This window comes from Trichosurus vulpecula, chromosome 3 (genome assembly GCF_011100635.1).
Source record: "Trichosurus vulpecula isolate mTriVul1 chromosome 3, mTriVul1.pri, whole genome shotgun sequence".
Taxonomy (NCBI): Eukaryota; Metazoa; Chordata; class Mammalia; order Diprotodontia; family Phalangeridae; genus Trichosurus; species Trichosurus vulpecula.
Window position 1 is genome coordinate 183,713,530 of NC_050575.1, and position 11,305 is coordinate 183,724,834.

Consider the following 11,305-nt stretch of genomic DNA (forward strand, 5'->3'; position numbering starts at 1 on the left):
TGTTGTTTTTTCTTTAGCAACGGGTATTTGAATAAATGCTTAAGACATATGTAGATCCAGATTTCAAGGGGAAATATCCTAGTAAACTTTCTTGATAGTTCTTCTAACTGAGAAAATCTGTAAGAATTCATGTTTTTTGTAACGGGATCTGAAAACAAAACTTTTCTTGTAACACTCTTACATATAATCTTAGCAGTTTCTCTGTATATGTACTACATAAACTGACTTCATAAAATTGGAAAATAAAGTAAGCTACAGATAAAACTCAGTACAAATTGAGTTGGCTATGGAAAACGTGTTTAAGGCATTATTAGATACAAATGTAATTTTTATGAACACTTACATGATATCAAACAATTTTTCTCAAATACAAAAATTTTCATTATAGAAGTGTTCTCATATAAGGACACAATCCCCTCCCCCCTGCCCCCTCCCCCGCCCCAATCATATAAAAAGGAACTTGGGCAATCATTTACCAAATTTGCTTTCTACTGCATGCAATCAAAAGTATCTCCTGTGGATCAACAGGTGACATAAAAGAGTGACATTTACAGAATGTCATTGTAGTGGCAGAAGTATAAATAAGGTCCATCATTATGCAGATATCAATCCATTCTGGTATTAACAGTTGCATCTTAGTTATTTATAGAGAACAACGTTGGTCCATTAACACATATAATTGAGAACGGCAGACAGGAGTCTGTCAGTCAAGCTACACGACTGAAAGAATCAATAATCACTCTTCCCATTGTTTTTTGTTGACAAGTCCTTTATCTTCAGAAATCTGACAGCAACTAGATTCTGTCATTTTCCAACTACTGGAGGAACACGATGCTGAAAGCCATTGCTATATAGCATACTGCTACATCTTTTTTTTTTTGAGTGGGGAAGGCAGGGCAATTGGGGTTAAGTGACTTGCCCAAGGTCACCCAGCTAGTGAATGTGCCAAGTATCTGAGGTCAGATTTGAACTCAGGTCCTCTAGACTCCAGGGCTGGTGCTGTACTCACTGCGCCACCTAGCTGCCCCCATAGGGACTCTCTTTCACAAATTCTGGCACATTTCCAAAATATAGCCAACAGTACAGTTTTATTTTTGACCAAGAGGCTAAGAGCCAAGAATTGGATATATGGACAGGTACATATAAGCAGCACTACTGCTGTCGGTAGGCTCTGAAAGTTGAAAATGGCAGACATAGTGAGACCTCCGATTCCCTTAGCCACATCACCCTTCCAGGGTAATGGGTGGAAGAGGCTGAGTACTGCTCTTCTAAGTTGGAGCACTCATTGGAATTTATTAATGATATTGTGTTGCCTAAGCACTAATATTAATGAGCTCACTCCTAATCTAAGAGAACACTGGTTAACCTGGATTACTTTATGGTTGTCTTGAGTTCCTGGTCCCAGAAGATAGAGAGGTTTCACTCCTCCTGGAGGCCCTGCTTTATTAAAAAACATCTATAGATTTGCAGTTTCATGTGCAATCATCTTTTTCTTTATTCTACTATGTTATGGAAATGCTTGTTTATTTCATAAATTAAAAATAAAATAAATAAAATTTAAAATTAAAAAAGAACATCTAGCAGCAATGGGATAATGGCTGACAGCTGAAGTCAAAGGTCCTTTGAACTTGTGTGGCTTACCCACAGGTGGCCGGGTCACAAGGCCAAGTGTTCTCAGGTTGAGAGCTTTGCTAGAGTGTCATTGTAGCATACATACAGAGCTGCGAGATCATCTAGTCAAACTCCCTTATTTTACAGAAGAGGAAACTGAGGCCCAGACAGATTAAGTAAGGAGAGCAGCTGGAATTCAAACTCGGGTCCCCTGACTCCAAAGTTACCACTCTTTTTACAATATTACTGTGTCACCTTGTCTTCCGCCTTCTGGTTATTCCAGAGCACTTGTCCCATGGCTCTAGGAGGAATCTCTAATGGAGGTGCTTCTTCACAGAACTGTAGAATCTCTGACCTTAAGGAAACTGAGAGAGAATCTCATTCCGCCTTTCCCTGAATAGGAAAACTCTTTTACAGTGACTTTGGCAAGTGGTCATCTGGCCTCTGCTTGATGACCTCAAGAGATAAAGAACTTAAAACTTTCCAAGGCAACCTGCTCCACATATGGACAACTCTAATTATTAGGGCATTTTCTTCTTTAGACATGGACTATTTTCAATTTTGTTTTTATATTCCTGTTACCCAGAACAGTGTCTTGCAGATGACAGGTGATTGGCAAATGATTATTAAATTAAATCAAAAATTGAGCTGAAATCTGCCTCACAGGAACTCCTACCCATTCTCACCTAGTTCTGTCCTGTAGGGCTAAGGAGAACAGATCTAATCTGTCCCCTGCCTTGTAGTCAGGGGTGTGATAGAGCCAGCTCAAACCTCGCTAGCTGATTGTTAAATGTTCAGTGTGAACACTTATACCTTGGAAACAGGGCTTGAAGTATTGTTTATTGTCTAGACTTTGGAGTGTGTTGGAGAAAATGTTAATGTAGTTTACTTTAAAAGTGATTCCTGGGCATATTTTTGCCCAGAGAGTTAGTTGTTAAACATTTACCAGCCTACCCCTCCTGACAGCCCTTTCAGATATTCAAAAGTTGCCATCATGTTTCCCACTAAGTCTTGTATTCTATAGGCTAAATGTCACCCAAACCTTCAATGGCTTTAAGAATGTATAAATTTAAACCCATACTCTGCTAAATGTTTTCCTTTGGACATACCCCCAGCCTATCAACATCCTTCTTAAAATATGATGCCATGAATTGAACAAAATGTGTTCTGAGGCTGACCGAGGGCTTAACTCCAGGAGAACTATCAATTCCCTCACTCTGGACACTGTGTTTTTAGTAATGATATCTAAGATTGAATTAACTTTTTTTTGGCTTCCATGTCTCACTTCTGACCTCATATTGAGTTAGAAAATTCCCAGCCCTGTTTCGCATGAACTACTATCTAGCAGTTTTCCATGCCCCTTAATCCTGAACCTGAATTATTATTTTTTTCGAACCCGAGTGTAGGACTTGACATTTAAATCTGCGAGATTTGTTCTATCTTCATGGCATAATGGATCAGAGAGCTGGCGTTGAAGCCAGGAACACCTGAGTTCAAGTCCCTTCTCTGACATATACTGGCTATGTGACCCTGGGCAAGTCATTTAACCTCTGAGTACCCTAGGCAGCTCTCTGAGACTGTAAATCACAGACAAGGTACATTGTGAGAGAGGATGTGTTCACCCAAGGGCTCCCTATAACAGTAAAAGCATGGGTTCCCTATCCACCCAAGTTTTATTGTGATGCCTCACTGTGACACGGCAGGGGCTTTGGGTTCTCAAATGTTCTGTTAGGAGAACACGTGTTCTTTCAGGATGTAATCAACTAAAAAGACTGTTTAAGAAAGGCAGTATATAGAATGGTGGCAAGAATGCCAGATGCTGGATTTGGAATCAGGAGAGAGCAAGGGAGAATCATAGTGAAGAGCACGTGCACATGAGGCATTATTTTCATCAAAGAATATTGCAGATCACAAGCCTGGCACAGAGACATGATAGCGTAATGGCACAGCTTTGATTGTTCAGATGGTTGTTGGAGCTCACTCTGTGCCCCATACAGAGAAGCTAATTGTTTCTTTATTTGCCTTAACTATATCTCATTGGGCAGTTTGGTTGCACAGTGCTATGCTGGGCCTGGAGTCAGGAAGACTCATCTTTCTGAGTTCAAATCTGGCCTCAGACACATAACTAGTTTTGTGACCCTGGGTAAGTCCCTTAACTCATCCGTAAAACGAACGGGAGAAGGAAGTGGCAAACCATTCTCGTGTCTTTGCCAAGAAAACTCTAAATGGGGTCACAAAGAGTTAGGCCTGACTGAAAATGACTGAACAACAAATCATTTCATCATTCAAGAGGTAAAGGAACCAAGAAGGAAAGCTGCAATTCTGGATCTGATTTCTTTTTAATGAGAAAGAACTGGTGGCTATGATGAAAATCATGTGAATTTTAGGGGAGGTGCTAAATTTATATTGGAATCTATGATAGAGCAAGTGAAGAAATCCAAGTATATATAGTATGACACGCACCCTAGGTTCCAGGAAAGCAGATTTTGATTCAGAGAAAAGCTGGGCAGAATCACGTGGCCTGAAATTATATGGGAAACACTCAAGAATAAAATTCTAAAAACACAAAGAAAAATCAGTTTCAATGAAGAATCAAAGGAGGGAATTGTCTAAAGAGACCAATGTGGTAGAACATTGGCAAACTTAGATTTTATATGGGTAGTTAGGTGGTGCCGTGGATAGCCTGAGGGGCCTGAACTCAAGAAGACCTAAGCTCAAATATGGCCTTAGACAGTTACTAGTTGTGTGACCTTGGGTGAGTCACTTAACTTCTGATTGCCTCAATTTCCTCCTCTGTAAAGTGGGGATATTAATAGTGCCTAGCTTGCAGCATTGTGAGGATCAAATAAGATAACAATTGTAAAGCACTTAGCACAGTGCCTGGCACATGGTGCTATATAAATGCTAGCTATTATAATTTTTAAACAGATATGCACAGAAGATGGGCTGGTCATGGAGTATGAAAACAAAAGCATTTTATGATGCTGAAAAGAATGGTGTTAGGAGTGCTAAAGCTCAGAATGAACTGAGGTTGTAAAGGGAAACCAAGGACAAAAAAAGGTTGGTTTTTTTTTCAGTTTTACTCTAGAAAAGCCGTAGAAAAAGGAAGCATAAAAGAAGGAATAAGGCTGCTGCCTGACCTCATCTCAACACTATAGCTGGAACTGAAAAAGCTCTTTACTCCAGGCAAAAACCCAGGGGCCACCCTGGGGTTGAGCTTTATAACTGAATTAAATTTCCTAGTACGCCCCAGTGGGCCTCAGATACCATACCTGGACCCAGAAAAAATTCAGACATCAGACAAACTCGATTCAACTCAATTCACCTGGAAAAAGGTCTAATGCTGCCCCAACCAGTTCTCTAACCCTTTGCCTATATCTGGAAAGATTGGGAACTCAGGCAAAAACCTAGTGATTCTCCAGCCAGCCCTCAGTGGGTCCCTGGGGTTGGGTGTCATAACCTATGCTTGGAGCTGGTAAAGTTGGGAACTTAGGAAAAAGCCCAGCACTGTGCTTATTGGGGCCTCAGACACCAGACTGAATTCAGAAAGGGTAGACTAGATGCTGGGCTTGACACAGAAGCAAATGAAAGCTCTCCATGTGGAAAATTTGATGGGTGTTCCTCATCTGACTCTAGACACACTACTAAAGGAAATGAGCCACATCTCTATTGACATTCTCCTTCTAAAAATGAAACCAAAGACAAAGAGGTTGCACTTAAAGGGAAGGATGGTTCACTGGTTCTCATAGGAAGTGAGAATAAAGGAGTTGGGCTATTGCTGCTAAGCTGCTGCCATGTTCCTGGGCCCCAGACATCTGGTATCAACTCCCTGTTACCACTGTCCTCAGCTCCCCAGTCTTTGGAGAGGGAAGGAACATTCCATTCACACTCTTGAGCTACTGAATGTTACTGGAGCAAGTCACATCACAACACAACACAACACAACACTTGTTCCCCTATAAATTCGTGTTCTACAATCTCTGCTGGGCCATCACTGCTGCAGAGCAAATCTTTTGTTCTCTTTTTATTCTATCCTGCTCTCTTAACCACCTGGTCCAAACTCTTACTCTCCTCAGTCCTCAATGTCTCTTATGCCTCTCTGCCTCTCAGCAGATATCTGTGCTGCCTTCTTTCCCTAAAAAGCAAAAGTCAACTACCATGAGATCTCTGTCTCCTACTCCACATTGCAAACCCCCTCTATATCTTCATTCATTCTCTCCTTTCCTGAGGAAGAGATAGTTTTCCTCCTTGCAAGGCTAATCCATATGCTGATATCCTTGATCCCATCTTCTCCACAAGTCTGATCCACTGGTCATTCAATAAACAACAACTGATTAAGAAACACTAGTTAAACACCTACTATGTGCTAGCACTGTGGTAGGTGCTGGGGATAGAAATATAAAGCTTGCATCCCAATGGAGAAGATAAATATATATAAGAATATACGTAGTATAAACATAAAGTGATTGTAAACATATACAAAGTTATTAAATACAGGGTAGCTTGGGAGGGAGGTCACTAGCAGTGGAGGGGAGGAGGCAATCAGAAAAGGTTTCATTTAGAAGACAGTGTCTAAGCTGTGTCTCATAGGAGGAGAGAGATTGCAAGAGGTAAAGGTAGGAGGGAATACATTCCAGGCATGGGGAGTGGTTAATGCAAAAGCATGGAGATAGGAGATGGAGGATCAAGAGTAAGGAACAAAGAGAAGGCCATTTTGGTTGAATGGCAGAGCATGGGGAGAGGGAGTAATGACCGATGGGGCTGGAAAGGTAGGTTAGGGGTAAGTGGTGTAGAGTTCTATAAGCTAAACAGAAGAGTTTCTATTTTATTTTATAGGCAGTAGGAAGCCACGAGAATTGGTTAAGTATGAGAGTCACATGGTTAGAACAACATTTAGGAAAATTACTTTGTCAGTTGTATGTAGGATAACCGGAGAGTTATAAATGTAGGACTGGGGAGAGACTTGAGGCAGGGAGAGCAAACAGGAGGCTATTGCTATATTCTAGGTGAGAGATGATGAAGACCCAAACTAAGTTTTTAGCTTTGTGATTGGAGGTGAAGGGTCAGATGCAAGAGATATTGTAATACAGAAACAGCAAAATTTGACAAGTGATTAAAATATGTGGGGTGAGGGAGTTTGAGGATTTGAGTGTAATGCTGAGATTATGAACTTGAGACACTGGAAGAATAGTGGTGCCTTGGATAGAAAGAGGGAAGTTCGGAAGATGGGAAGGTTTAGGGGGAAAGATAATGTGTTTGAGTTTAGACATGTTGAGTTTAATGGACATTCAGTTTTAAATGATGATGTGGGGCTGCAGTTCAAGAGAGAAAATGAAGCTGAATATATGGACCTGGGAGTCATCTGCATAAAAACTATAGTTAAACCCATGGAAATGGATTGGGTTACTGAGAATGAGCATGGAGGAAGAAGGGAAGAAGATCCAGGGTGGTATTTAGGGAACTCCTATGGTTAGAAGGTATGATGTGGATGATGAGCTAGTAAAGGGGACTGAAAGAAGTGAGTGGTCAGGTAAGTAGGCGGCTTGTCAGGGGAGAGTAGTATACCATGGAAGTCTTGCCCAAAGTGCTTCAGATAGTCTCCACATGGGAAGATGCTAGGGACAAGCTAACACCTCTCTATATGGAGGATGCAAGTTAGTTGCTTCTGGGAGAGTTGTGATGATGTGCAACGGAAACACATTGGAGAGACAGACTGTGGGGCATTGGTTCTGGTTGGTTATCGAAGAGGAGGTTCTTTGGCCATGGGGGACATTTAGGAAGATTTGTTGGCTTCAGCTACTGTCTCTTTGCCTCATTTGTTTCTGAAAGATCTCAGTAATTTCTTTGCTCCTAGTGTCAGAGGTCCTAACCTTGGGAAAAGAAGCGAAAGGAATTGAATGGTTTTAAAGCCAGCACTCCTCAAAGCACCAGACAATCATGCTGTATCTAGGCATGAACTTTTTGGAATAATGTTATATAGGAACTGTGCTATTTGACCCTACTGTCCTAGAGACTAAGATAATGTAGGAAAGACTATGCCCCTGAGATATTGGGGGAAAACTGTGCATTGGGTCTTGCCATACCTGTGAAAGAAATACGTCTCTGAAAATGCTTCTCAATGTTAAGTTGTTAGACGGAACTGGGGTTCTGCTTACTGGCTCCCTGACAATGGGGAGGACAACCACTGAGACTTGAGCTGATGGCAGAGGAAAGAGACACCCCACAAACTCTTTTGGGTATCCTAGAATCTTTCTGGGTGATGTAGCAGGCCTGGCCCTGAGAGAGTAGGGCCATAGAATGCATATTATATAGAGATATGGTCTAGACCAGTGCTTCTTAAACTGTGGTTTGTGATCCCATATGGGGTTGTGAAAAATCTGGCAACAGTAAAAGGTTTCTGAACATGTAACAACCAAAAAATTATCAAAAATCAAGCGCATAATGAATCTGAGATGTTTCTGGCAGTGCTTGCATGTGTTGCAGCATGCAGCTTCACTGAAGCCTTGGTTCTGAACACAAAGAACGCTTTGCATTGTGTGTGCCCTCAGGACATGCAATGGCCAATGAACATTGCAGAGACACAAAAAGCAGTCATAAGTGGAAGAAGTTTAAGAAGTCCTGGTCTAGAACAGAGGTATCGAACAAAGGTCTCATGTAACGTGGCCACAATACTCTTGAGTGTGGTCTGACCCATAGTAAAATAAAATTGGGAAATATTTAACAAAAGTAAATAAAAATACAATGAAACATAATTCAGAGGTTCCCAAAGTGAGTGATACTGCCCCTCTGTGGGGTGCTGGAATGATGTGGGGTGGTAGTGGCTTCAGGTGCAATTGAGGGGCATTGAAAAAAATAAGCGGGTGGTGGAAGCATAAGAAAAGAAGAAAATTTTGAAAAAAATCATACATTTCATCTGTTGTATAACAGAGTTTAAGTCATAATGATTACATTATTTTCCAAATAAACACACAAAATGAAAGTTATAACCAATCAATGGTCAAGTCCACCAATAGGTCTTAACAAGCAAGTAAGCTTGTCTGTTGGGAAGTCCAGCATGCACCGGCAGGAATATGTGCATATAATGACTTGTTTATAATATGATACTATATAGTTACATGACACAACATTGCATGATCAAAATTTCAATGCAGGAATAAAATATAAAAATTTCAACGTAGGAAAAAACCCACAAATTTACAATTAAATTTAAGATGTGTCATTAAATTTTTAAAATATTTTTTGAAATGATGCAAATTTCCAAAAAAAAGTGTTACAGGGTTAAAGACAGTAGATTTCAGGGACAAGGATGCTGAGTAATTTTTTTTTTGAAAAGTGGGTGGAGGCCAAATAACTTTGGTAACCTCTGACAAAGATAATATTAATGTCTGATTTTCTAAGTCAGTTGCCACGAGGTTTAATTAAATCGCTTTCTATTTGAGTTTGACACCACTGGTCTGGGCAACAGCATAATTGGATATGGAATTGGTTTAATGGCTGCACTCAAAGAGTACTCACTAATGGTTTGATGTCAACTTGGAAAGAAAATTCTAATGGAGTGCTGCTGGGAGTTATGCTTCCTAGCAATAAGAGCTATCCCAAAGTGGAATGGAATGGGCTGCCTTAGGAAAAAGCAGATTCCATTCAGGCAAAGGCAGGAGTACTTGATGATACCATAAAGGGGATTCTTCTTTAGGGACAGGTTGGATTAGATGGACTTGGAGGAATATTCTGACACAGTTCTATGACTCTATGACATCCCGTCTCTGACACTTCAGCTGTGTAACCAAAGGCAAATCACTAAACCCTGAGGATCTCATTGTCCTCTTTTGTTAAGTGAGGATAATAGCAGTGACTACCTCAAAGGGTTTGTTGTGAGGATCAGTTGAGGTAATGAATGTAGTTAAATACATAAATAATTTTCTGAGTGCTTACTATGTGGCAGGCACCATGCTAAACACTGGAGATACAAATTAAGTACCAAAAAAAGCTAAAAAAATAGCTAATACTAATAGAAAATACCAACAGTAATAGAAGCCTGGAGGCATATTATGTATTGGTCATCCAAGGACTACGTTCAAATAAGGCTTATCACCAGGTATGAATTGTTTTGACCACGGTGAACCATAACATGGACAAAGACAAACAAAAAATGCCCTTAGTTTTATATAGCCATCTTTTGTTCCCACAGTGTTGGTGCTGAGATGCAAGGAAAATGAGCTAAGGTTTTAAGCATCACAGGATCCTGGATCATTTACCAGTATTAATTAACAGTTGACACTCAATGCATGATCTTGCTCTAATGACTGAGTGGACACACTACTAGAGGAAATGAGCCACATCTCTATTGACATTCTTTCTATAAAATGAAACCAAAAGATACAAAGAATTTACAGTTAAATGGAAGGATGGTTCACAGGTTTTCTTAGAAAAGGAGATTAAAGGAGTTGGTAAAGCAAGTTTTCTAAGTTTGCAAAGGTAACAAATATCATTTCAGATGATACATGGCAATCTTGTCTTGCAGTACTTATGTTGAGTATAAACAAACAGACCACCCTGAAGATAACCACAGCTTAAGGACCATTATTTGTGGCTGAGAATGAAGAAGTAGGAAATTTACTCAAGGCAAGACCCTCCAAACAAAGTCAAAAGACCTGCATTGATTCCAAGTGATCTCCATGCAAAAACTGGTTTGGGAGGATGGCACAAACTACTTTGAAAAACAAAGTTCATCAAGAAATAAAAGGGGAGTGAAGAAAGCAGAATGAAAAGAACATGATAAATACTGACTACAACCTGTAATCAAAAACAGTATCAGCAAAAATTCCATGCCATGTACACAGAAAAGAAGTCAACAAGGGTGACAGAAATAAGCAGGAGGAGTTGGTTGCCAATCCCTTAAAGTCAATATGGACATTCTTTTTGTTTTCAGGTTAATAACAAATAACAGATTTATAAACACATGTATAATCATTTACAGCCTTTTGTTTTTCTTGTTTTCTTCTCTTACGGAGTCGATGGAAAACTGTCCTCAAATCCAGAAAGACCTAGGTTCAAGTTCCATTTTGGGTCACACACCGGCTGTGTGACTTGGGCCTTGCACTTCTGTAAGTTGCAGAGAAGGTGCACACTGTATTCTAATTAATTGAGCACGTGATTTGGAGTCAGAAGACCTGAATCTCTTGCTTATTTCCTGGTGTGATATAGGCAAGTCACCTGACCTTTATTGGTATCAGATTCCTCATGTGCAAAGTTGAAGGGTTGCACTAGATCAGAGCTTCTCAAAGTGTGGTCTGAGGATCCCTCAGGGATCCCTAAGACCCTGACAGGAGATTCATGAGGTAAAATTATGTTCGTAATAACACCAAGAGATTATTTGCTCCTTTTTCCAACTACATATCTAAGGGAAGCTAGATTGTCTATAATTCAACCAAAACAACCTGTTATAACAGATTGAATCCAAAAGTGAATATGAGAAACCACTCTCTTCTATTTTAGACTTTAGGAAGATTTGCAAAAATATACAAAACAATGCTTCTCTTCTCAGTAAATTTTTTTATTGTTTTGGAAAATATGATTTTACATAAAATGTTATTTATGTTTATATATACTGGTTATTCATTGTTATTTAAAATTAATATTTAAAATATCACCAGTTTTAATTTCTAATATGGTAAATATCAATTGATGTGACCCA

The 11,305-nt window shown here is 39.8% G+C and overlaps 1 protein-coding gene across 1 annotated transcript; it reads right to left on the minus strand.

The window, feature by feature from the left end:
- Positions 1 to 815: 815 nt before the first annotated feature.
- LOC118840947 (protein kish-A-like) lies at positions 816 to 1,195 on the minus strand. Its single transcript, XM_036748336.1, has 2 exons — positions 1,018 to 1,195; positions 816 to 868 (listed from the first exon to the last, which is right to left on the minus strand). Exons 1-2 carry the CDS (start codon positions 1,193 to 1,195, stop codon positions 816 to 818), a joined length of 231 nt encoding a protein of 76 aa, XP_036604231.1.
- Between the last annotated feature and the right edge of the window lie 10,110 nt (positions 1,196 to 11,305).